At 38.5% G+C, this 27335-nt stretch overlaps 1 protein-coding gene across 20 annotated transcripts in view; it reads left to right on the top strand.

The window, feature by feature from the left end:
- Window positions 1–27335, top strand: part of RC3H1 (ring finger and CCCH-type domains 1) — a 65441-nt gene that overhangs the window by 11217 nt on the left and 26889 nt on the right. For 11 of the 20 annotated variants that reach the window (XM_071751123.1, XM_071751118.1, XM_071751111.1 and 8 more), the window contains 7 exons: window positions 12625–12990; window positions 19767–19890; window positions 21262–21501; window positions 22494–22669; window positions 23520–23720; window positions 24806–24938; window positions 26917–27035. In XM_071751123.1, coding sequence (XP_071607224.1) covers window positions 12760–12990; window positions 19767–19890; window positions 21262–21501; window positions 22494–22669; window positions 23520–23720; window positions 24806–24938; window positions 26917–27035 — 1224 coding nt within the window. In that variant the 5' untranslated portion in view covers window positions 12625–12759. Of the gene's footprint in view, window positions 1–6723; window positions 6874–12624; window positions 12991–19766; window positions 19891–21261; window positions 21502–22493; window positions 22670–23519; window positions 23721–24805; window positions 24939–26916; window positions 27036–27335 lie in introns of those variants that run through there. The other 9 variants (XM_071751115.1, XM_071751109.1, XM_071751125.1 and 6 more) reach the window with 5 other exon arrangements.

Below are 27335 nucleotides of genomic sequence, written 5' to 3'. Positions count from 1 at the left end.
ATGTGTGCAGTAACTGTAAAACATCTGAGATTTACTCTCAAGGTAGTGAAGCAGGTAGTGCTGCAGTTAGGGAGTGTGAAGTCTTAAACACATAGTCTCTTACTGGTCTGTGATGGGGTGCTCATTAAAAGCACTTGGTGGGCTGTGACCATTTTAAGGGCATTGTTAATGGCCATTGAAATGTCCAAGTGAAGTACATAGACACTTCCCTGTTCAGCTGCTGTTTTTGAGTATCTTCCACAGAGACATAATCCTGTGTCAGTAAAGTTCATTAACACAAGTTTACCATTTGCTTTTAGAAAGGTAGACTAGTATAGCATACTACAGAGAACTATATAGTTTTTACTAATAGAACTCCAGCAATAGTCTGTGAGATGGTGTCCTGTGTATTGTTTTATTTTGCATTATTCCAGTTGCTGTTCCTGCTATAATACAGCTGTAGCATGCTTTCAGAGATGAATACATCTTTTATGACATACTATTATAAGCTAGGAATGAGAAGTGTTCTTCATGGACTACTGCATTTAGAACAAGCTTCATGCAATGTAAGCAGTAAATAAAGAAAATTTTCTTTGAGAAGACAAAATTACATATCTAGAGTAGAATTGTTTATAAAAGGCTGGAGCAGAAAAATTCATCACGGCAGTGGATTTTTAATAGGTAACTTCCCAGGATTATTGTATTTTGCCCTTTTGCTTGGATGATTTTCAAGTTACGTAACTTAAACTTTTATAACTAGGGTTGTAATTAAAAACCTCTTTTTAAGAGGACACAAGATACTCTTCCATTTTATATCAGGCTCCTGCCAAAAATAAATATTACCAGGATCCGTCACTGATAGGCGAATCAATGGGATATTAGAGGTTTGGATTTTTTTTTTTTCCTATACATGAGTATTGCATTGTTTGCTATATTAAAAAAACCAAACCACCCAAATGAAACAAACAAAACAAACAACCCAAAGAAAAATGACAAAACAGCTTTCATTTTTGTTGTTAAAAAGCTGTGAGATGTTTGTTATTGGTTACAGTAGGTGTTTAATGGAAGCCCTGAGAACTGAGTCTTTGTTTCCACTCAAGGAAAACCACAAGTAGTGTTTTTAATGATCTTGTAAAGCTGTAAAGAAACGATGCTATTTTTATAAATCTGGCAGGTAAGCAGGCTAACACCAAAGTAGCAAAATATTTAGGTTTGGTTGTCGGTTTTTTTTCCCCTATAATTGAAGGTTATGTGAAACGTTTCTTTGAAAAGGAGTACCTTCCCCCAGGCTATTTCTGGCCTGTGGAACTGCTCTTTTTAGCAGTGCTACAAATTGAATCACAGGGTGCCAGTAGCATTTAAAACAAATGAGGCTCAATTACATTGAGTCAGAAGTACCTGAATTAACCTGCTTTTCAGCAACTCTTGTGTGACCTCTCCTACTGATATTTAAAGACTTTAAGCCCTGTGTGAATGGTGATTTAACACTACTTAAAAGTGATGAGCGGGTTTGTCCATGGTGAATAATGTTTGGATTTTTATAACAAAACTATGCTCAGAGGAGTGGAGAAAATCATGAATAGTATGTTGACTAGCTAACTTTTTATGGAACTCCTACAACAGATGAGAAACTCCAGGCTCACTGCCATTTCTGCAATGAGCTGCTCCTTAACCTTGGATGACTCCAGAGTTCTAGTGTAGATTAGGTTACATTATTAAAACGCAATTGCAGCCTGTGTCATAGAAACAAGCAGAATAGTAATCTATGAAACTTCTGTTGTTATCTTAATATCCCTACTATTATTACTAGTGAAGCTACTAGAGAGCTTGCCAGAGGAGGAGATCTGGCTTAGTTTCGTCCCTGTAAGCTATTTATGCATCAGCTTTTGTAGCCTTTACATTATTGCTTCTATGTTTGGCACTCTTGGCTCTAAGAAGGGCAGGAAGAAGAGGTGGAGTTACAGACAGCTACAGCATTCTTCCTTTTTTATATAGCACTTTGCTCACTGCTGTAGCCATGATTAGCTAAAAGGATGGTTTTGACTGTATTTGCATGACTGATCCTATCAAGAAACATTGGTTAAATCTATCTGTGAAGCATTAGTTTTGAAATACAGAAGATTTTTTTTTAGGTGGATGTAGTGTGAAGGAACAATGCTAGGGGTTGTTATCACTTGAGTTCCTTATTACATTTCACCTACTCTCATCATGCCAAACTGTTAGTCTAGTCATCCTTATTGTTAGGATTGCTTAATAGCATTTAAGTGTATAGTTAAAACTTGGCCAGTACCTTAATGGGTTCCATTGATGACATACTTTAAAATCTTTTTTGTCCTGGCTGTGTCAAAATAAGCTGCTCATGAAACTACATCTAAAACTTTCATAAACTTGTGCTGAAGCTAAAATGTTGTCTTGCCATTTTCATCTTCTGTGTTCCCCCCCCCTTTCCCTAAGGTTCCCAAGAGCACCTGACCATACCCGGAAAGCTAACGTGAGAAGGAAAAGGATTTGGCTTGGGTCTCTGGTGTAGATGGCATGTGTCAAATTTAGATCTGGCACCAGGGAGAAGCCAGTGGTACTTTTCTGAGAAGCAGTTCTGGCTTGCCCCACTGTAAAAGCCATGCATGCAGCTGCACTGAAAGTGCCAAATGTGTAGTTTCATGATCTCTCTTCATTGGTGGCAGAAAAAAAACCTGAGTCCTAATGTTTCAGTCTTCACAATGCTAAAATGATTAACCCATGTTAGCTTTTTGCAAGCAATACAGGTAATTATTTGCTGTCTTCATAGAGTTGAGGTTCTGTCAGTCTCACACTCGTAAGTAGTGGCTATCATTTGGTCTTAGTTTACAGTTTGTGTGTTTTCACTGATCTTTTATCAACTTTTTTTTCAGTTCTGGACAGGATGTGTGCAGCTAGACTTAAGGTGCAATCTGGCAAAGATATGGGGAAACCCTAGATTATCTTCTATTAGAAACTCCTCAGTTTGCTTACCTCCACTTTCTGGAAGTGGTTGTTAAGAATGCAGTGTTGTGGTAAGCAGAACAGTGTTTTGACAACTGTTTTCAAATGTTTCTTCTCTCTGAAGTTGCTAGTGCCCTACATTGTTTTCCTACTGAAGAAATTATATCATATGACTGACTGAACAGGTGCCTGATGTAGAGGAGCTGAATTCTTGAAGCTGATAAAGTTTAATAATTCTGTCTCAAAATCTTTGAGAGAAGGGTGTGACTGGGTATAGAATCAAAGTCTCAGAGGAATGAAATTATTTTTTGGTGTTGTGAATTCCATGATGAAATGTGTATGCCAGCAAACTAGGTTCTCCATTGCCTTTTGAAATAACATCATAGTAGTCTAGAGATTGTTTTGTATACAGCACATAATAAGAGAACCTTTCTTGTGATTATAATATGGTTAAAATGAACTCATGAATAGAAAACAGGCAGGCAAGCAACTACTTCAGTACTTTTGTTTAAAAATTCATTAGTTGTTTTCACTATTCTTGGATGACTTTGTGCATTTATTAAAAGATCTTTTTGATGTTTAAGTGCGGTCTTCCAAAATAAATTGCTTTGAAGGTAAACAGAATAACTGAAGCTTTATTAGAGACTACTGTTATGTAAACAGTCATTAACATGAAGCTATTTGGTGTCTATTTTTAAATGGGAGCATCTACTAAGTAACAAGAAAAACCACCTCCAAATCAAAGAAATTAAAAGGGAGGAAAAAAACACTAAAGGTTTTCTGAGACAAAGTTTTCACATGGGCACTGAACTTGTGAAGTTATATATAAAATGGAGTTTTACTTACATATTTTACACTTTCAGTGACCCGTTGAAATAGCAACCTCTTCTTCCCTGTCCTTGGAAGTAGCATTTATATTTACTTAACACTATATTTCAGCATTTCTTACTGGTGCACCTGGAAATTTGGACCTAGGAGGCTTGGGTATTTTTGAACCTACTAGGTAGTCTGAAAACAAATGAAAACTTTTTTCAGAGTAAACAGTGTAATGTGAACTCTATAAGAGGAAGGAGTTGGGAAGGTAATTCAGACTGTTACTTGATTTTTGCCTCCTAAGTCTATCAAATAAGTATTTTCAGTAATATTTTCACAGTATGCTATGAAAAAAAAAGCATTCAAACACAGAAAGCACTCCAAAAAGAATTAGCTGTGGCATTTTCTGGATTACTTCTGTTTGCTTGGGAGCTCAAGACAGGCAAGATTTATTATATTGTAGGTTAGGGAGCTGCTATGGACAGGTTTTTATGAGTATCTTGAGCCAGACTTTAATTCTTCCCTTTTCTGTCTCATTATTTCATATTGCTGTGCTATTGTTCCTTGTAGCTGTGGTATCGCTGACATCAAAGCAGAATTATAGCTGCTGAATCAAGTTGAGAGAGAAGCTCTTACTGGAGAGTGGGTGGTGAGCAACACTTTCTAATTTTTTGCTTGGTTAGGTTTTTTATGCTTTCTCTTTCATTGAATTGTGCTGGGATTTCATGATTCATGTCTACTTGTCTCAGTCTAGGGAAGGGCAAAGGCACTGCGGTGGCAACAAGATGTGTCCCCCCCCATTTGTTGAAATTTACATTTTGATCTTTTGAACTGCTATTGGAGTAGTCAGGTAACTGTAAATTACTCCTGCATGGAAAAGAATTACAATGAGCTTGGTGGCTTCTGTCTTCATTGTGATTTCTCATTAGCAAATGCCAATCATACTCCTATGATTCTTTGGATGTTTCAGGTCACTAAAAGGTAAATACAGATAAAAAAGTTTTGATTTCTTTCACCTGTGTTTATGCAGCTGAAGTGATTATAGTCTCCAGAATGCTATCCACTTCTCATTGTTTTCTCTTCTTGAAGTTTACCACTTAAATTTTTATTTTAGATGGGCTGCTTGTGTGGTGGATTTGTTGCTCTGTTTCAGTTAAAAATGAGGCATTGATGATGTAATTGCTATCCACCCACATTTCTGCCTACCTGTGCTTATTAATGAAGATCTAAATATAAAAGTGCTGGCTTCAGCTGGGGAACAACAGTGCACACAGTTCAGCTGGAGTATCTCAGGAATGGCTAAGGAAGAGTATTGACTTTTCTAGCTGACATCAGGAGGTGTTGTATGTCTGTACCCTTGAATCTGAAGATTTTTACAAGCTTGTCCTGTTTAGCTTTACTGTGGCTTCTTTCATGGGTGATCTTATGCCATGCACAAGCGAATCTGGAAGTCAAGGGGTTTTTGTTTGTTTGTTAAACCAAACAAAACCTTTTTTGCAATATAGGCTCTTGTCTAAATTCTGAAAATCTGTGGTAGGAGAGATCAATCCTCTAGATGCACAAATTTTAACCTGTGTTGTCTGGTGGTCTTTTATGGATAAGGAATTGTCCTAACTTCCCCAATTACTTAGAAAAGGCCTCAGATTCAGCTTTGTCAGAATGCAATCCTTCAGGGGCATATTACTTGCTTGATCATTAGCTATAGTTTTCAAATTCATACTTGTACTAACTTATACTAACAATTATTTGGATGTTCAGAAAGCAACTGTTCAAACGTGTATCTGCTTTTGCGCTGTGTTTGCCTCCTTGAGAACAGGATGGGTAGCTCTTGAATATTTGACCACTTGAACCGAAGACTCTCTTCTAAAAACTTCTAAGTGTTTTCTGCCTCTCTTCTGTTAATCTGGTTTTAATCCTGATTTAATAATTGTGTTACTGTTACAGTAATTGGCATTGACAAATGCTGTAACTCTTAATTTGAAAGGAATTTGTTCTAGATGTGCTTGTCTACTGTTAGATTTAATAATGTCCCTAGATTTAATAATTTATGGACTTGGGAGTTCTTATGGTTGGTAGGAAAAATTTCCTAGGTAATAGATCACAAAACCTTTTACTACTGATTTGGTCACTTCCCTGTTCTTCTAAACAATCTGTAAGAGATGTATAATATCAAGCAGAAATCATCATGTTTGTCATTATTGTCTTATCAAAAAATTAACTTTTTGAGCCATGTGCAGGTCATATGTTTTGGGGAGTATGAGCAGGGAGGTTTAAGCTTCCTCTGCATGTGTTCTTTTTGCAAGTTCACGACCCTTATGGTGCAATACTGGTGATCAAATGCTGAGTATAAGTAAGAGATCAAGAAAAGTAGATATTAGATTTAATGCAATTTTTTTTTTTCCTTGTGAAACCCTTGGTGGATAACTTTATTCCACAGTTTTCTGTTCTGTAGTAAGACATTAGCTCTTGCCTCAAAAGATGTGAAGCCTAAATTTTCGTAAAATGCTTTCAGATCCTCTGTTGGAATGCTTTTCAGATCCTTGTGTTGTTGAACTCCAGGAAGCTTCAAATGAGGGATAATATCTTGTCCTTAATTGCCCTCATTTTCCTGAGGGAAATTCCTTTACAGATTACCAACTTAGAGACACTTGCTTGAAAGTAGATAAACTTCTTCCCTCATTTTCACAGTCAAAAAAAAATTACTGAGGATAAAAGTAAGTAAATACTGAGTATAATTTAACTGAGCTTCAGCTTGGCACAGAATTTTGATCGTGTTCATGATGTACTCTTTCTTTTTACCTTTTTCTTTTTAAAGAGACCTTTTGTATAGCTATTGGAGCCTGTGAGTGTTTATGCAGCTGTAAAAAAAGGGTGAGTGGGAACATGGGTTGCCCACAAACTTCCAGGATTTGCTGCTGGATGGGACTTTCTGTTGCAGAGCTCTGTTCTGTTCTGTTGGGGAGAGGGCATGCGCGGAGGAGGAATGAGGAAGTGAAGGGCTTGCAATCAGTTGGTGTACAGCGAAGTTTCAGAGAGCAAACAGGAGAAAAAAAAAACCTCAATCTGTCAGAAATACTCTTCTGGGCTTATGTGTTTTTTCATGGAGCTCCCCGGGTGGAGGTAAGAAGCTTTTCTTCTACTTGCTCTTCTCTCATCAGGCGTGGATTTTTGGAGGTTTTTCTGTAGAACTGGGTATAGAAAACATAGCTAGTGTGATTCTTCCTTTTCGTTGATTGTGAAGTTGGCATTTGGGGTGTTTGTGTGTGTGTGTGGCTTCAGCATGCCTTTTGAGAACAGTATTGAGCCTCTGTAAACAACCCATTACTTTAGGCTGGTCAGAGATTGCCATGGTTTGTCAAGTCAACTTTTTCCCTCAAATGAAATTCAAGGTAGGTCCTGGACCTGTCCTCAGGAAACACAAGAAGGATACCCGAGTGTTCTCGGAAGTGCTGCTTATTACGTAGACCACACTGGAGTAGAAAACTTCTTTACCTAAATAGGGTCCTGTTGAAGCACTGGTGAAAATTGATGGTGCCTGGCACCAGGTGAAGGTAGAGGGGATCTGGTTGTTGGTTAGGGTTGCACTGTTTATGTCTGGTAATTCTTATTAGTTAGAACTTGTTTTACCACTCATTTTGTTTAGGTTTTTGCTTTATTTTTCATCTTGAGTGTCAGGTTTTGAAGTAGTGAATGTACTGCAGAGGCAATCTCACAGGAGAGAGCTCTGCGTCTTTGGCTAGGTTGCTTTTTTTCAGAAGTGTAACATACCACTCAATAAAATTGTCTTTCTTTAATAAAAACTCCTATTAACTTTTATTCTATAGATTAGACGAGCACTGCTGGTGTGAGTTTGGTTTGGCAGTGAGGAGCTGCTGTAGTGTTGAGCACTAAATAGGCAATAGGCTTACTTGTGCTTGCTGTTAACTGCTACAGGAAGTTCTGCTTGTTTTATTTCTGAGTGAGACTCAGCAAAAAACAAAAAAAACAAAACCAAAAAAAACCAGCTTCAGGACTGAAATAAAAGCAGACAATAAAAATTACTATTATTCAGACTTTTGATCTTTGCATTTCAGGAAGATGATATTCCTTAGTTAGAAAAGATCAGTGAAGTGACATTGAGATGTGTAAAAACATGAGAGCAGGTAAGGCTGTTAAGAGCTGTGTGTACTGAAACAGCAGAAACTGAGCAGAGGGTGCCTTGGAGGTGTGCTGAGTCATCTGCCTGAAACTGTACTGTGACTTACTGTGGACTGCTGCTGGGAAAGATCAGTGCCAACTGGTGTGTGACGAAGTGGCACATGATATGTATGTGCTAGTACACGTTAAGTCAAAGTAACATGCTTGTGAGACAAGTCAGGATATACTTGGGATTGTATCAAAGGCCTTGGAGAGTGCAATTAGTTTGAGGGAGTTAGATTTGAACTGACAGCAGAAAGATTTTTCCTGCAAGTCATCATGTATTCAACTTTATGCCAGTGGGTCTTGGTACAAAGTGTTTTGGATTTTCAAAGTTTTTTTCTTGAGGGCTGAGTGTCTAAAGCTTTCTAGCTCTGTGTGGAGGCTCCTGCTGTCACAGATGTAAGGCAGCTTGGACAGGAGACTGTACCCCTCTAAACTGTAGTCTGGCAGAGGAAAGAATGTGATAAAGCATTGAGGCAGTAGTCCCAGTTTACAGAACATTCCTATCTTTCTCTGAAGCACTGGCAGGTTCCCAGAGGAGATGGGTCACTGATCTGATCACAGTGTGACATTTGCAGTCTGGGTTGAGGGATGGAATTTCAAGGGTTTTTTAGGGGGGTTGGGAAGAACCTATAGAGGGGCATATTTTCTTCTAGCTGTGGATAAAAGCAGCTTATGCATGAGGAAGAGTCTTCCATACAGATATTTTGTATTTTCAAACTCAGAAATACCAAATAAATCTGTCTCTGCTTCCAGTATAGTGTTCAGGGTCTTTCTTGACCATCTTCCTCTTTAATATCCTAATGCCATTCTTCTTGTCTTCAGTTTATGTACATTGGATGTGTTTTCTTAGTTTGTTTTGTTTGGGATGTGTTTATTTTCCTCAATCATGCATGTGGAAGTGTGTGTATATTTAAAGTGTTGGCAGCTAACATGTATGAGATACTTTGTGAATCAAGTGGTTAAAAAATGTCATATTAAGGGAAGGGTTATTTTAAACAGGTATGTCTTTTATAAAGACTTCCATTCTTTGTTTTGCTCACCTCTAGCATAATGCAAGAGAAAAACATTTTTTAAAGTGTTGTGCTGTGAAAGTATGAATATGCTTTACCTGCCTTATCTGTACAATTGTTCTCTTTCTGCAGTAAGGATGGTTTCAATAGCTGTGTGTGATAATGAAAGTGTCTCCTTCCCATAATTTTATTGTCATTTGTAGTCTCTCCTGGTTAAAGTAGCTCTCTGAAGTTGAGGAGTATTTTGTTTCCAGCTATTTCCAAGGTATTCAAAGTCTCGAACCTTATAAAAAGGCACACATCTTTCTCATAGTAACTTTTAGGTGCATGACCCACATGTGACTCTGCTTCCTTGTGTGGAGAATAAAGATCCAGCAGGAAGATGGGACCATCTATGTGGAAAGCTGTGGCAGCAGCAGTACCTGCTTTGGTGCCAGCCCATATGCATGCAGCTCGTGAGCCATCAGTCTATGAACCATCTTCTATGGGACTGGAGGAATTCTACACTTCTGTGCTCATCTGCTTGGGAGATTTATTAGCAGAGAAGGGTTTGTTGCTCAAACAGCTTTTCTTTCCTCTTGTGAGGAAAAGGTTGGCTGGATCAAGCCAGTTAGCCATCTGCTCTAGCAGATATACTTGTGCCGAAACAGATGATTTCCTGAGGTTTTTCCCAGTGGTATTTTCCATTGTCAGTGTTATGTCTGGCCTTTCTCTGGCATTTTGGCAGCAGTATGGGTCCCTGGGTGCTGTGGAGTCTGAAGTGAGTGGTAGGAGAGAAGTCCATCACAGGAAAGTGAGAACTCTCACCCACTGGTGAAACCTGCCTCTTTGGTGATGGCATATCCAGGTAGGGCTCTGGGTTTTCCATTCAGGTGTGATGTGCCCTTCTGTTCTGGCAGTTAGATACCAGGCTTGGACTCTTTAGAACCCTTGCAAGAGTTGGGGTTTTGTGTAGCTTTGCTTCCATTGTTATCCAGCCTTTTGAGACTTGCCTTGATAAGAGATAAGGGATGCCACTAATTACTCCCTCTGTCTCCAAACTCCCCATACTTCCCTTTCAGCTTCTGAGATTATAAATGAGTGTGACCCATTTCATTATGCCAGTTGTCTGGAATGGCCAGAAGTGCAGGTAGGAACATGACCCTGTTTAGTTTTGGAATGGTTTTGGTTGTTGTTGGTGGGTTTTTTTTCTTAATTAACTCTTAGAGTTGTGTGCAACTCCTTTCTTCCAGTTCAGAGTTTAGGATGATGGAGTCTCTTGAGTCTGCATATAATTTCTAGTGATGGCATAGCTTCATGTTAGTTTCTTATTTGAGTTTTTCTCAGTAAGAAACTGCTCTTTTCCTTAACACTTGGTTAATAATGTTTCAAATAGATTGTTCAAATTGTTTCTGAATTGCAGATGAGCCCGGGAAATTGTTGGTGGATATTTTAGCACCAATGTGGTAGAAAGGAAGCTACGTGACTCAGCTCTTCAGTGTTGAACCTCAAATGTTATTTCATAGCACAGCAATGCATAGCACTAGATTTATCTAGCTGTGTATTGCTCTTTGCAGGAGGGCTTTTGTGGAGTTTTAAGGTCATTTCTGTTACAGATTTGTTTTACCAAAAATTATTCTAATTAGAATACTTGATACAGAGTTATACTCAAATATATAAAGGAGGGGGGGGAATGCCTGGAAATATTCTGTGTTTTGGGAAGTTTGCTTGGTCAAGTAATTTACAAGTGTGAATATTTTCATTTGGTTTATGATGACACAGTAGTAATGGAATTGCTGTCTGATGACAGGATGAAAAAAATTGATTTGCTATTAAAGAGGTAATGAGAGGATGAAAGGGGGCACAATGACCCTGAGTAACCTTGGGAGATCTCATTGTGCATTGATGGTGTCAAAATTAACCACACTGCAGTCCATCTTCCTCAGTACCACCCTGTTTGGGTAGTATTGATTTCTCATTGATTCATTGTTTGCTGAGAAGCAGTGACTGTGTGGCATTGTGCAGCATCTTTTGAAGACAGAAATAGATTTTATTAGCTTTAAAACTAAGCTTCAATGTTTAGTTGATAAAACATGGCTAAAAGTTTAACTAGTAACTCTCATTGCTTGCCTTGGTAAAATGATATTAACTGCATTGCACTAAATTCTGAAACAAAAGCCTGAGGCTTTTCATAGCCTCTGTTTTACTGTTAGATTTTTGTTGCTGTTTTAAAATGCTTTGATTCTGAATTGCACAAGTCCTAACTTGAAGTTTTGGTCTTTGCCTTTACTTAGAACAGATTTTAATTTTAATTTTGAAGTTGTTTTTTAAGCTAAATAGAGAAACAGTTGCTGTTTTGCTTATATAAGTGCTTTCTATCTGAAGATGTATTAGGAGGCAAGTGCACACTTGGTATGAAACAGAAGCCAGTGGTATATGGGAAAGGGAAATTGGGTTGTTTTGTTGTTGTTGTCTTGGTGTTGGATTTAGAAGAATCTCTTTGGTAGTAAATCTGACTTGCTTTGTTTTGGGGTTTTTTTCAAACTTCACTGGTGATAGAAAGTAAGCCACATATCAGAATTTTTTTAGTACCTATTTTCCTTTTGATAATGAATCTTTTCATGTCACTTCATCTGTCTATTCTTTGATATTTCTCCTTACACGGAGAGTTCTTTTATTTGTGTCCCAAAGGGATGTTTTCTCTTCCATTTGCTTATAATTAGTAACAATTGATCTTCCTAGTGTTTTGATTCAAAATTACCAATTAATGAAGACCTCCCAGGTTCTTTCTTTTGTAATGTTTCAGTGTAATTTCTTGCAGTAAAGATGTTACTTTCTTTGTCAATATAAACCCTAGGTAGGCAATGAATGCCTAAGTCAGGGTTAGAAAAGGGCCCTCCAGAAACATTTGTCACTCGTCCAGTCCAAAGTGACTTCTAGAAATTTTCTTCCTATTTTTAAGGGATTGAACAGCTTGGTGGGCAGACTGAGGGCAAGTTGAATTATACCCAAAAAATGCATGGAGATTCCCAGGGTAACTGAGATGTGACTGGCTGGACAAGCCCATGTTGGTACTGTGCAGCTCTATAAATGTGTGAAGGTGCTGTAGTAGCAATCTGTAGTACTACCTAGTGATGTGTGTGAGATGTATTGCACACAGATGGTGTCTGACTGTACCCTGACCCATTCATTCATTTCTTCTGGAGGTTATGGCAGCTCAGATGTTTCAATAGAGTCATTGTGTGCCAATCCAGAGACATGAAAAAAATACTTGCTTGTGATAGAAATTTTGGATGAAGCTTTGCTTAAGCAAAATTATTCAGGCTCACAATGGATACTATAAATATTTTGTTGTGATTGTTTTGATTGGGTTTTTCTATTATTCAGCTCTAGTTGCTGTTAATTGGATCATTTGTAAAGAAAAAAAAAACAAGCTAACAAGTTTTTAATGCCAAGGAAATAGATAACTGTCTTGATTTTGTGGGTTTTTTTTAATCTGCACAACAGCAAAAACGGTTTTAAGTGCCTTTTCCTTTGCCCAAGAATTAAAGCAAGTTATGACACAGTCCTCTTTAAAACAATGTCAGAAGTGCACTCCCAGTTCAGCTGTACCTCTACAAGCAATATTTACCTGGCACAAATCATTTCACATGCCTGTTCCAGCAGAGAATGCTAACCATCCATTTCTGTTTCCTTTCAGGTTATGTTTCACACTATGTGCTGACTGTCTGTACTTACAGAAGATACTTAAAACAAACAGACTTTTTTTCGAAGATTTTGATTCCAGTGGAATCTGTGCTTTAAATTTTTGTCTTGTCAATTAACTCCTGACACAATGCCTGTACAAGCTCCACAGTGGACGGATTTTCTCTCCTGCCCGATTTGCACACAGACTTTTGACGAAACAATCCGGAAGCCCATCAGCTTGGGTTGTGGCCACACTGTCTGCAAGATGTGTCTCAACAAGCTCCATCGTAAGGCCTGCCCTTTTGACCAGACCACTATCAATACAGACATCGAACTCCTTCCTGTGAACTCAGCTTTGCTGCAGCTAGTGGGTGCTCAGGTATCACTGTTTGTTTGTTTCAGTGGTTTCCCTCTTTTAGGAGGATGAGACATGAAAAAAGAATGTGAGTGTTAACAGTGTGTAGAGTCAACATCTATGTTTTGGTAGACTGACTTTGACAACACAAGCACAGGTTTTAAACTTTTGATGTGCAGCACTAGTGGTGCCTGGAACAACAGTTCAATTCTTGCTTCTACCAGTCCCTGACATTTTTGTGTTATATCTGATTTAGTGTAGCCAAGGGCTATCACCAGAACAGGTTGGTTCTGTTCCCTTCCTTCTTCCCTAATTCATATCTAGCTATGCTCTGCCAAAGGGATGAGCTGGATCAGCAAGATAATCTGGTGGGAGACCTTTCTTCTGTGGTAGGCTGCTTGCTTTACCATATTTGCCTTACAGATTGATGATCAGCTGTTCCAAAAGCAGGAGGGGGGAGTAAGGGAAATGGGGCAGACCTTTCTGGTAGGAGTCATTATGTTTAGTTTGTGCTCTGGAAATGTCATTTTCTGAGCTGACCTAATCTAAATCCATACAGGTGACTGGGGGCAGCCTACCTGAGACTCCCCTTTTTGCTGGAACAGGTATTTGGGAGGTCAGCTGAACCAGTCACCTGGTGGGGGCGAGAGCTCTGGGACTGATGGCAGCCCAAGCAAAGGGACAGGAATGTGTAGAAAGCAGGATCACACTGTTCAGTTGCAGCACAGATGTAATAAGCTTATAATGGTTAAATCACTGGTAGTTACTTGTGACCCAGCCTCCCAAGGCTGGACAGGATTGTGGGCTTGGGGAGAGGAGAAGAGACAATCATGTCTAATGGGTAAGGAGTAAAGTGATATGATGTTACCTTAGAGGGGTTATTGTTTTCCTTTGTTCTGCTTCCATGTCTGGCCTCAGTGGAGCTGGAGGAAGCAGAAAATTATATGAGATCTGTGTTCAGGGAAGAGCTGTATTGTGGAGGAACTATAAAAAAAAATGTGGAAGAAAAATCTTTTGATGCTTTTTGTTAGGTACTGGGGCCTAGGGAGCCAGATGTGCTTTTGTCACTTCTTTTTTCATTTGGTTTATCAAGTAATATGGCTAATTTGTAGTTATTCTGCTGCTGTGTGTGGCATAGAAGCTGCGTCAGAAATTTTAGAAATAATTTGTCTTTCTGGCTGTGCTAAGTGACTCATCCTGCTCTGCAGGAGAGGGTGATGAGACTGTGTATTTCCATTTCTGTGGTACATGTGTGCCACCATCTTTGAAGAGCTTCCAAGCAGTGTGAAATCTGTGGGTGATGCCATCAATATATATTCTCATTCTTTTTCTCCCTTAATTCTTCCTTCCTTCCTCTCTGGAACTTAAAGAATAGTTCCAGCTCCATCCAAATGTCCACACTTATGATTAGTGTCTTTTTCCTCCTGCATTTTTTGGTTTTGCTTGCTCTGTGTGCGTTTGTTAAGCTTTGTGAGAAGCTATGCGATAGCTTTAACTTGATCTGTGCCTGAATTAAAATTTCCATAAAAACAAGATGCCCTGTAATGAGATGGAAAATCACCCTGCTTCTGTTACAACTAATTCAGAATTTTATTCTGGTTTTACCTGTTAGCTAACCAGGGTTTCCTCATCCATATGTGTGTGATATATGAAGAAGGAAGAGTGGCTTTATAGTATTGTATTTGTCTTGAGAGTGCTCTGAACTCTAGTTTCTGACTTTGAACTAATAACAATTTTTGTGCTCCTTTTTGTATCTTAAATTTTTATGTTCAAGATTGATAGCAGATGCTATTCTTTTCCCCTGATTTGCTACTTATTCCTGCATGTATGCTGCTTGCTGTTACCTAAAAAATGATAGGTAATCCTAGCTGGATTTTTATTATTGACAAACATTCCCCTTAAAATAAGTTTCTACCACTTCTCCTGAGTTCCTTTTTTCACTCAGCATGTGAATGAAATCAGCATTCATTGTAACTTGCCCTCCTTTTACTTTCTTTTTCCTTCCTGGCACCTGTTGTAGTGTTTACCAGACTGCAGAATACTAGAAAATAAGTATGCCGATTTGCTGTGAAAGACAGAGGAACAGTTGCTATTTTCCACTAGTCTCTAAAGCCATTTAAAAAAAACAAAACAGAAAAAAAAGTTTGACAAAAACTTCAGAAGAATTGCTGTAAATTGTAATTTTTAACTTTGTCCCATAAAGGTGTACATACCAACAAAAGTTATGCAAACAGCAAGCCAGCTTATGAAGCATGAGTAGGTTCATCAACTTCAATGAAACTAAACCCATTTTGTTCCACTTTTTGCTTTAATTTCAAGAGGGTGTATGTGTTGTTAGTGTCCCTTAATCTCATAAGAGAGATGCTCCAATCCACCAGCCATCTTTGTTGCCCTCCACTGGACTCTCCAGTAGATCCCTGTCTCTCTTGAACTGCGAAGCCCAGAACTGGATGCAGTATTCCAGCTGTGGCCTCACCAGGGCACACAGTAGAGGGGGAGAATGCCCTCTCTCCACCTGCTAACCACACTTTCTTATACAGCCTAGGATTTTATTGGGCTTCCTGGCAACAAGAGCACGCTGCTGCCTCATGGATAAAATGATTTTGTCACCTTAATGGTGAAAAGAGTTGGTTTATTACTTGAATTACAGGCTGTTTCTTTCTCCCCACCTGTTTCCAAAAATGCAACCTGTTTCTCATCTTACAGCAACACTTAATGTGAAGATGTTGCAGACTCTTAAATTCTGCTGCCTAAACAGTGGTTACAAGGCCTGTTCTGGAAGGCAGTGGTTGGGCAGTTCAGGCCACGTGTTCAGCTGTATAAGGTGATGACAATGAGAAGGGGTGAAGGGGAAGGTGAGAATTATTATTTCTGGGAGAGCTGGAAATAGCTGAGTGTATTTCAGGGAAGGGAGGCACAGCAGCCTTGAACACAAATCAAAAAGGCATTAATGGGATACCTTACTTTTTAAACTTCCTAAGTAAAGAAATACCTTAAACCAATTTATGTGGGGATGAGGCTTTGAGTTTTAATTATTCAGGCACCCATATATATATGCAACTATTTTAAATATTCACCAGCCTAGTGTTTTGAAGGTGAATAACCATGGATCTGTCATCTAATCTCTTCCCTCCTGTTTTTTTTTTTAAACACATGAAACAGCAGTGGGCACATTCCAAGCAGGTGACATTAAGTGGCAGAGATTCCTGTGGTTCTTTAATTTCTTTCATAGTCTCCTGCTGGACATGCTAAATACAACTCTAGGCACTAGGGCATGGAATTTTATATATGAGAACAGGTGGAGTGAGCATAACTGATGGCCTTTTCAAAGTGGGAAGATTACAATTGCAGCATTATTAGCAGCACATTTCGTGTTGTAACTTTCGGTGAATTGAGATGCCTCAAAGAAGGTCTTACGTGTAAAGTTGTCCATAGTGCCAGCTGCTGAGGAACTGAAGATAATGTAGGCTTTGGGTTGGGTTTTTTTTGGTTTTTTGGTGGTTTTGGTTTTTTTGGTGGTTTTGTGTTTTTGTTTTGTTTCAGTTTTTGGCAGGAAACAAATTAATATTTTCCCAAAAAAAAAAAAAAAAAAAAAAAGATCAGGAGGAATAATTTTCAAACCAGGCATCTGGGAGTTTGGTCTGTTTAACAGGTTCTCATTCTGTGCAATTAGATGTCTAATGGTAATTAGTGACAACTCAAGCTGACATCTTTCGTCAAATTATGCTTAAATCACCAATTCAAAATCACCACCTACTATGAGGTGATGTTTTAGCATTCATTTCCGGTCCCCTTCCTCATGCCATCGTATCCTGCCTCTTCCCACAGACACAGGTAGTCATGCTGATGGGCAGCATTCCACTGCCAGGATACTCAGAGTCACTGCCAAGGTAGATGCACACAAAACAATCACAAATGTAAAGTAATTCAACATCTGAGATTTGATTTTACTGTTTTGTTGTAGTCCCCTTTGGGAGGTGTTACATATATTATGTAAATGTGTTTGCAGTGAAAAATATGATAAGGGTGTCTGAGAGAGTGGAATTGAATGAGGAAGAAAAAAATGATGCTGCTCTGGAGCTCATCTATTTTGAGGCTCCCAAGAGCTGTGGTCAGCAGTAGTGACCATAGTGTCCTATACTATTGAAATTATATTTTGCAGAGGGGAAGTGAAAATGCTTTGAATTGAATGGTTTCTCAGTTGTCTCTCAGCAGCTCAGTGATAAAGCCAAAATTAAAATCTGATTTGAGACTTTTATGAATCATGTCTTTACAATTCTTCTATTGGTAAATAGTTTTTGTAGTCATTCTGGCCCTGAAGTCTTAAAGGTGCATTTAATAGAACTGACAAAAGTTCAAATTATTTGTAAGTTTTACTGTGACATCACAGGAATGAATAGGAAATGTATGGAGGGAGAAAAACAGTCTTTGCTCCTCAAACCACAAAAGAAGCATTTGGCTTTATTTTTCAGTGCTAGGCTTGCTTCAGTTTAAGACAAAAGTTAATCTCTAATCTCTAAGTTCATTTTGCAAACAGTACTGTTGCACAAGACTTAAATTTTTACACTAAAGCTTATCTTGCAAAGAGTAGAAATGGGAATGATGTGCAGATAGACAGTGTTGAATAGCTTGATTAACTCTGGGATGTTTTTCTATGCCAGCTTTTTCCTGAGGGAGGGGGAAGCTTTGTGTTAGTTGCCTAGACAGTCCTTGTATTTCATTGGTGTTTTGCTGTGTGTGGCATTCCAAACTGCTGCTGTGACTGTGTGCTAAACCTGCCTTAATTCAAGATGGAAATCCAGGGCTGAACACTGCTTCCTGTCCTATGTCTGTTCCAAGCCCTCTTTGTCCACTGGGTGTTGTCATGCTGTGATTGTATTTCAGTCTGGTGCTGGTATCAGACTGAATGCTTGCAGGAGTAAATAGGAATATGTACAAAATATACTGCAGTGCTAGGTAGGGCAGAGACTGTGTGGTATCTCTTGGCACAAAAGCACACAATGTGCATTTCTTGATCAACAAGCCTGTTGTGCTTGTGTAACTTCCCAGACAGAAGCAGATTGCTAAAATGGCTTTTGAAAAGGAGGTGGAGTATTTTGTTGACATGAAAGCAAATATTGAAGGTGTTAATATTTGTTTCCCAAATCCCAAGAAACCGGTCCATCTGAGGCTGTTGCTGTTGCAACAGTTATGCCTGACCACTCACTGTAAGATGCAATTGCAAAATCTCTTTTGGGTAAAAGCTTTCTTGCTTACAGACAACAACACCCCCCCCCCAAAAAAAAAACCAAACAAAAAAACAACAACCCAAGACAAAACAAAACAACAAAACATCTCAAAGAAATACTACCACATACCCAAAATTAAGACAAAACCCAAAAGAATTCCCAAGTTAACTGTACTCTTTGAAAAGTATCCAGGCTAACCTTGCTGACTTGGCATGATTAAACTTTGGATTTGTTTTTAACAGGAATAAAAGAGGAGGTGTTTGTTTCAGGCTACCTTAATGCAGTTAATTTTGGAGTGGTATCATCTGTTGATTGTGCTTTATGTTACACAGTGAGACTTTGTCATCTACTGTAAAAGTAGAAAACAGTAAAACAGTTTATTTTACAATGTGTATCAGCTGACTAACTCAGCATGCACAGTTTTCTGAGCCTATAGGAGAAGTGTGATTGTATGTATGATTGAAACAGTTTACTTTCCAATAAAATTGGAGATTAAATTGGAAAGTGGTGGAAGCCATATATGTTTGTGTATATATATATATTTTGCTTATATATTACCTGCTTTGATTTGCTGCTGCCATCATAATGCTATTTACATATCTTTACACTGCTGAGTAGCACGTGAAGGGTTAGTGGGTTTGTAGCTATTTAACTGGAGTATTAAGGGCTGTGCTTTTGGATTGAGGACCTGGGTTGTCCCTGTAAGCAGCTCTGTATAACTAGCATGCTGTTATGGCTGGTGGGATAGTGATTGACTTGGAAATAAAAGTCTGAGAACTTTTTGCACATCAATAGCATATGCAAAAATTGTTTGTGTTTAGTCTTCTGAGAAATCTTAGTTCTCTACACTAGCACATACTGATTTGATTGCTGAATAGTGATGTTGGGAAGCAGGGCTGTGCTACACCCCCAAGTTTGTTTAAAGCTTTAAGAATTTAGCTGGAGGAAAACAAAAGCAGTCCAGTGCTCCTTTGAAAAAATCCTGATTTCAGTGAATGCCTGCATGAAAAAAATAAATGCTACAATCAAACCCAAAACCCAACAAAAACAAATTTAAAAAACCCACATCAAAACAAACAGAATGCTTAGTCCTGGATAACAGTAGAGCTTTGAGGCCCTAGATATGACTCTGTATTTACCTGCAGACCAGAATTTGTCTTATCTGACTCTGGGTTTTGTGTTTGTTTGGCTCGGTTTGGTTTTTGTTAGTTTGGGTTTTCTTAGCCAGTCAGCTTTGGTGATGCCCAGTATGTGTGGCTTTTGTCAAAGTTATATAGTTATATGAAATTCTTTTTTTTTCTTTTTTGTTATGGATAATCCTTCTAGTTCCTGTCAGCCACTATATAAAAGAAATCTGCTAACCATAAATGCTTTACATTTTTTTTGTCTTCATTTTTGCTGATGTTTAAATGCTATATGGAAACAGATGAAATACGTAATAATAGAATTTTTAAGAAAGAAACAAAACAGGAAATGCGTGATAGTAACATTCTTGATGTGGTGCATGGCACATGTGCATGCTGCCACTTACTTATGCATATTCATTGTAGCTCTACATGTTATTCTTTCCAGGTTCCTGAGCAGCAACCAATTACTTTATGTAGTGGAGCTGAAGATACGAAGCATTATGAGGAGAGCAAGAAATGTGTGGAAGAATTAGCATTGTATCTCAAACCACTCAGCAGTGCAAGAGGTAGTTCCTGAATTGTTTCCTTTGAAAATGGATGCTGGACCCAAACAAGATACACACAAACTATCTACATAATTAGCTTGTTTGTAAAATATATATAAGCTAGTTTAAAAACAAATTGAAACAAATTTCCTAAGCATTAAGGTTGTGTCTTCAGAAGGGGTGGAATTTAAAGACATTGTGTCAAAAATATTACTGGGAAGAGGCTGAGGTATTTGGCTGCAGTATAGTAAGTTGAGACAAAGTTTGCAAGCTGAGTTGACCTTCAGACTAAGTATAAATAGTTCTTCTTTTTATGGCTTCTGCTTTGCTTTGAGATAACTGTAGTAAGGCAGTTTGTTTGTAGAAGAGGAATAAAATCAAACAAGATTTTTGTTATACATCCTACATCCAGTAACTAAGTGATACACTGTTTATATAAAGCCTTATACAAGACCTGGGACAAACTGAGAAGTTCTAAAAACTGCACTGGTTTCAAGAGTGTGTATTTGATCTATGTTACATATGGTGAACTTGAAAAATCTGGCAACCCAAGTAAGAGAGGTGGGTGTCATATGCAGTAGGTTTTCATAAATAAATTTTTATTAAAAGCTGTCTCAGGCATTTCCAAGTAGGACAGTGTGGTAGCAGCATGGCTCTGAGCCATAGCAGCCCAGTGAGCAAGCTCTGAGCTGTAGAACACACCAAGTATAGCAGCTGTATGTCCAGTGAGTCACTTGTTCCTTTAACCTGGTTTCAGTGGCTCCCAGCACATTTGTAAATCAGTTTTTGCACATTATTAAACACCACCTTAGCAGTTTTAATTTGCATGCCAGTTCAGTTTGGCTGGGCCAAGGCAGTGGTGATACCAAATATAGATAGGAAACTAAATGTCTTGTGAAAACAGGCAAATGATCAAAGAAAGACTGTGATCTCTGAAGCCTGTGGATAAGGGAAGAACCTCCATTATGTATGATCCTACCCTTGAGGAGACACTTGGGAATCTGTATGGGAGGGTGCAAGACAGACTTCCAGCATTGGGAGAGAATTCATTAGAGGTCCACCTCTCAGAGACCCAAATCAGTCATCACAAGGCTTAAACTGCAGCGGTAGTGGATCAAGGGTTGGACTTGATTATCTCTGAGGTCCCTTCCAACCCAGCCAATTGTATTCTATTCTAAACTTGTGGGAAGGCAGACTCGCGGGAACTCTGCTTTTACTGCAGAGTAAAACAAACCGACAAAAATGAACTTCTTATATGTCTTTTTTAGTGTTTTGTTTAGTAAAGCAGATGTTACGAGAACTGGGTTTGCACTTTGGCTTCCAGTGGTTGAAGACTGGTACAAGAAGAGGAGATATGAGGTAATTTATCTTTCCTGTTTTATTTTTGTTTTGAAGGTGTGGGTTTAAACAGTACCACCCAGAGTGTGTTAAGTCGTCCCATGCAAAGGAAACTTGTGACATTAGTTCATTGCCAGCTGGTGGAGGAAGAAGGACGGATCAGAGCCATGCGTGCAGCACGGTCACTTGGTGAAAGAACAGTCACAGAGCTCATTCTTCAGCATCAAAATCCTCAGCAGCTCTCTTCGAACCTCTGGGCTGCAGTGAGAGCCAGAGGGTGCCAGTTCCTTGGACCAGGTAGGGATTGTTACAGTGCTACAATACTAGAAGCAATTCAGAATTGAGGAGGATTGATAAATAGAGTGTCAAATTGTCAAAGTGATTTTATTCAGCTACTGTTAACAGACTTTTTCACGTTTTTAGTGCTTTTGTAAGTCTTCTGTAAAATAATAGCTTGTCCTTTTGTTCTTGTGAAAGATAAAATGGGAAGTAGTTTCTCACTTGCTATGCTTTGGTCAAGTAAGGCCCTTTCTAGCAAAAATAAGGTTACCAGAAGTGACTGGATGTGGCTTCAATTCCTTCTCTAGGAGCTTGGGGTGTGTTTTGCATGTTAAAGTTACATTCTTAGAAATACTTTTTCATAGAATACTAAACCAATCAGTTTTGCTTACGAAGTTTTATCAGTTGTTACTGAAAATGTGGAATTTGCTTGTGGAGGGCAATTAAAAAATAATGCCTTGATATATGAAGCCAATGAAGAAAACAAGCTTTTCTCCACTGCAGCAAAGGAAGGAAGATGTACCTTTTGCACCATCATAAGGAAGAGAGGCTTGTTACTGAGCAAAATATGCAGTGTTATAGCACTTAATTTATTTGTGTGGGCAGTAGTTGCCAACCATGTCTTTCTTCAGCCTGCCAGATTTTTCTGCTGGAATAGTGTGAGACATAGATAATAAACTTTGAAAATTCTCACATTAATAGAGAGATGGGCAGATGAGAACAAAAAAGTCTTTTATCATCTTATCTCAAATATTTTTATACATGAAACAGAACAAATAATACTAAAAATATTAAAAGTCCCATTTCTCCAGTCGCAATCTGGGAATCTGGAAAGATTCCATCCCACTTTTCTACCCCTTCTTGCTCAGCCCACTTTCCTGTCTGTGGGTTTGTGTTTTAGGGGGAGTTTGTACCTGCTCTCTGACTGTGAAAGAAGCAAGAATCTATGCAGAAGTCTTTCTTGATCTTTCATATTTTGTTTCATTTTTCATGTTCTTCTCTCCCACCAGCAATGCAAGAGGAGGCTCTAAAGCTGGTTCTGCTGGCTCTGGAAGATGGATCTGCTTTGTCACGGAAGGTCTTGGTTCTCTTCGTGGTTCAGAGGCTGGAGCCACGATTTCCTCAAGCTTCTAAAACTAGCATTGGGCATGTTGTCCAGCTTCTTTACAGGGCCTCATGCTTCAAGGTATGGAGAAGATTTTTTTTTTTTTTGACATTTCATAATGCTATAAAAACCACTGTTTTTTACTTTCAGTTTTCTCTCCTGTGACATTAAACATGTCTAAAAATATATGTAGTTATAGAAAGTGTTTCTCATTAAGTCCTACCTGTGTTTGGAGAATTCTTTGTCCTACAGCTATGATGGCAATCTAAGCTGAAATTACAACTTTATATTGTAAAGCTAAGTTTTGAACCTTTCCAGGTTTACTAGATACACAGTAACAAAACATGTATGTAAATCAGCAGAATTCAGCTTCTTGGAAAAATCTTAAAGCTGGAAAATCCCCAGTTCTGTTAACTGACTGCTGGTGTGGTTGGAAATAATGAAATGCGAGGCTTTTTGCTTATCAGAGTTGTGTAAGAGAAATTCATCTGTTTATTGTATTTAAAGTATTTAATGGTCCATTCCTGTGTGCTCAACTTAAATGTCACTTCCACTGCATGAGGAGAAAAAATGCCTTGTTGGTGCCAAGTGTACCCTCAAACAAAATTCTCCAGTACAAACAAAATACCCTGACTGGAGAAGGAGGATGTGGATGCTTAAGGTAGTTTAAGAAGTGTGATGCTTCCACCCATACCTTTATCAGAAGCAGAATAAATTATGCTTGTTATCCATTTCATAATGGTTCTAACTTATGAAGAATGTAGTATTTGAGTAGGAAATAGTGTTCACTGCATAGTATCATAGTTCAGTTTAGTTTTGAAGGAAGAATTTAGTTGCTGCCTGAACATTTCACTTGCTTTGGACTTACGTAATCTCTGGCTTCTGCTTAATTGTGGCTGCTTAATTGTCTTTGGCTCCTTTTCCCCAATAGGTGACAAAGCGAGATGAGGATTCCTCCCTGATGCAACTGAAGGAGGAATTTCGGACTTACGAAGCTCTGAGAAGGGAACATGACTCCCAGATAGTTCAAATTGCTATGGAAGCAGGTTTACGTATTGCACCAGACCAGTGGTCCTCACTCTTGTATGGAGACCAGTCTCACAAATCCCACATGCAGTCTATCATTGACAAGGTAAAGCCACTTTAAATCAGCCCGGTCTATCTTGTTTGCAATTGTTTTAAATGCTCACAACATGAACTGAGAAGTTGTGCCCCTGTGTACTTGCCCATTAGTAATTTGTACTGGTACTTTAAAACCTTTTATGGCCTAAATAATTGGAATGTATACATGTAACTTAATCTTGTTCCCTTTGCTATCCTGAAGTCTTTCTATGTTACCTCCTTCTACAGATAGAAAGCCACAGAAGTTAGCTGTAGTAACAGATGTTTATGGTCATGTCCATAGCCTAGTTTATACCCAAAATAAGAAAGAGGTGGAAGCACATTTCTTAAATTAAAAGAATTGACCTCTGAAAATGTCCTAATCTCTTTGATTAGGGAACATAATTAAATGGGCTTTTAAATTAGGGGACTTGTGTGTAAGTGCCTAAATTAGGTAGGAAGAACTGAACCTTGTTAAAGGGTTACAAAAGCTGTGGAGCAATTGCTTTGGCTGCTGTACAGGAGCATTAGCTTCAAGCTTGGTATGTTGTGTATTCATGCACTTGCACAATTCACATGTCCTTCCAGACATCTCCTGAAGTATCTAGATAGAATTAAAAGATTTTTAACTACTGAAATTGTTAGTAAATTGAACGTTGCTAGCTATATTTGTCCTTCAACCACCTTGCTCTGTATCTGCTATATTCTGTTTAAAACAGAGTGCAGACCTATTGGTTTGGGAATTGTAGGTATCGATCTCTTCAAAAATCTAAATGGAGTGGTTTCTAGTATTCTGTTTTATTTGAGGGGTTTGGGGTTTGTTTTTGTTTTTTTTTTTTTTTTGCATGCCAGCATAACAGAGAAAACAAGTAGGTTAAATTGTTAGATATTATGCCAGCCTTTGTATTGTCTTAGTATTTTAACTTCCAATGTCAAAGAGTTGCACATGCCTAATGCCAGAGGAGGAAGTTAATAGGAGGTGATGACTGAAATGCATTTGTGTGAAAAACATTTTACTCCTGCATTGGAAGACGGGTCTTGAATTTGTGGTGCAACCTTCAGAAACCATGAGGATTGCTTTGCCTGTAGGAAGTTAATTATGGTAATTTTTTTAAGTTGCAGACCCCAGCCTCATTTGCACAGAGTGTTCAGGAATTAACTATTGCTCTTCAGAGGACTGGAGATCCAGCTAACCTGAATCGTCTTCGGCCTCACCTAGAGCTCCTGGCAAATATTGATCCCAGTCCAGGTGAGTCTAGGTGTTTTAATAAAAACACTTAACTCATGGTTTAGCAAGAGGAGCTTAACACTGTTAAAGGACTGAAAGCTGTTCATCAAGTGGAAGGAAACATCCTCTAACTGAAACTTGGTGTGTTTGGGTGGCATCGTTAACTGGACAGGGAACAGCACGATGCACGTGAGGAGCTGAACTATTCTGAAGCTAAAATAGAGTCAATATATGGCAGGTGTAATTTCACCACTTCCCTGAAGAGCTTCCCTGTTCAACATTACTGAGGGAGCATGTTGAATGTACATAATAATCCTGTGAGGTTGCATGGTATATTCGTGACATTGGGCAATGCTAACTGGTGGGACTGGCAGCAGTCTTGGCTTCCTCCTTTTCCATTTTTTAGTACACATGCTGCTATTTGAAGCCAGTTTTGCAAAGCAGCACTGACATTGACAGTAACATAGTGCTTAATTCTGAGCTTCAGCTGTCATTCATGAGACATGGGGTTTTTTCACTAGAGAAAGTAATTTGCTTACAAACTAAAAAGTCTTCAGATAAACACCACATTAAGGACTCCCATGAGCTTATCTAAAAATTATATTTTTCTTTGTTCTTGAAATTCTGTATATTAGTTTCTTCATCAGAGATCTCTAGCCTGCAGTCATTGCACTTGGAAGACTTGTACAGGCAACTCAAAATCATAAGGCATCTCGTGTGTAAAAAATTTTGGATTCCAGAGGAGGGTTTTGATAGATTGAATAAAGAGAAGTTGGGAAAAATCAGTCTAGACAAGAAAGAAATTTGATCCTAGGGAACTTTAGTATTTTTTATTGTTAATGTGTTACTCTGCAAAGATGTGAAAGACAGTCTGGGAAGGGGAAGTTAGTTGGAAAGCATATTACTAAGTAATAAAATCTAAGTTGCTGACAGATGAGAGAAAGATGAAAACTGTTGAAAAAGTCAGCAGTGTGAAGGCCTTAAACTATGATTTCAGGAGATGAGAAGTTGGAGCTCTCTGGTTTCTCTGTGTTTGAACAAATAAACTTATGTTTCACATGAGAATCACTTGTATGTTATGGTTAAAGGAGACATAGTTCTTTCTTATCAAATCTTTCGTACTGTAGCAAGTCAGGGACAAAGCTGTGTGTGCACTGCAAATTTGATATCCAGAGACTGATACAGAAAGTAGAATTACTGACAGCCTCACTCAGTTTTAGTAGGTGAGTGTGATCTTGATATTTCTCTGCTGTTGAGTTGCTTCTCTGTTGTGCTATAGAGGCACTAAAGTGCCTCTGGAAAAGTTTAATCCTCATGAGCAGAATAGAATGTAGTAGTGATAAAGATGTTGAAAGGTACTTAGTGAAGCACTTCAAGGTCCTGTTTTCACAGCAGAGTATGTGGGAACACAGTGGGAGTGTCATCTGCTGGAACAGATTAGAAAAGTAAATTGGTTACAAAAAATAGCTCCCCCTGTAGAAATAAGACTGCAGTTTATTCACACTGCTCTATGCGAGATGGCAGCCGGAGATACAGATTTGTCTTGGGACGTTTTTGTATGAGAGGCATCATTTTCTGTTGTTCAGTGACTGTGATCTAAGCCAATGATGATGGTATTTGAAGAGGAGTCTGAATGCAAAAAGGGATTTTTAGCCCTTCCTCCCCCGCCCCTCTTTCTTATGTGCAGAGTTTGTGCAATGTTTTCACTCTGGAGTTCTTGTGGGATATGAAAGCTTTCCTAAAAGGAAATAATTTGACATGTTAATAATAGTCTTGCTGGTTCATTTCATGTTTTGAGCCTATAGGTAGCATTATTCTTCAAGTAGTAGGTACTCCTGAATTAAGGTGATGAATCCTTTTTATCTAACATCACGTTTCTAATAAAATCTTTTTGGTTGTCTAATAAAGCTTGATGATACTGATAGGGTCTTTGTACCTGGTTTTGGAAAATCCGAATTACCTGTTTCTTTTTATGGTCTCTTTGTTGTCAATGCAATAGATGCTCCACCTCCAACATGGGAACAACTGGAAAATGGACTAGTTGCTGTGAGGACTGTGGTGCATGGCTTAGTTGATTACATCCAGAATCACAGCAAGAAAGGAACAGATCAGCAGCAGGTAAAAGCTAAATCATGTAGAAGTGCTTACTTCTACATTATATTTGCTATATCCAAGTAACAGAGGTTCATTGATGTCATCCGGAGAGGTTTGCTTTGAGTTAAAAATATCACTGCTGTGTCATTTTTATTTAAAAAGAAACAAACAAGAAAGGAAGAACAAAACCAAACCCAAAGCAACACAGCTCTCCTCCAGTACCAGTTGATTAATTTGTGTAGTTCACTAAGATTAAAAGAAAACAGTCTGATCCAGCAGCAAGCTGGGGAAATGAATAAACAGAGCTCCTGACTGGAGGGAGGG

This window comes from Heliangelus exortis, chromosome 8 (assembly GCF_036169615.1).
Source record: "Heliangelus exortis chromosome 8, bHelExo1.hap1, whole genome shotgun sequence".
NCBI classification, from domain to species: Eukaryota; Metazoa; Chordata; class Aves; order Apodiformes; family Trochilidae; genus Heliangelus; species Heliangelus exortis.
Note: the sequence above shows the minus strand (reverse complement) of the source record. Positions and strands in the feature narration are given on the sequence as shown.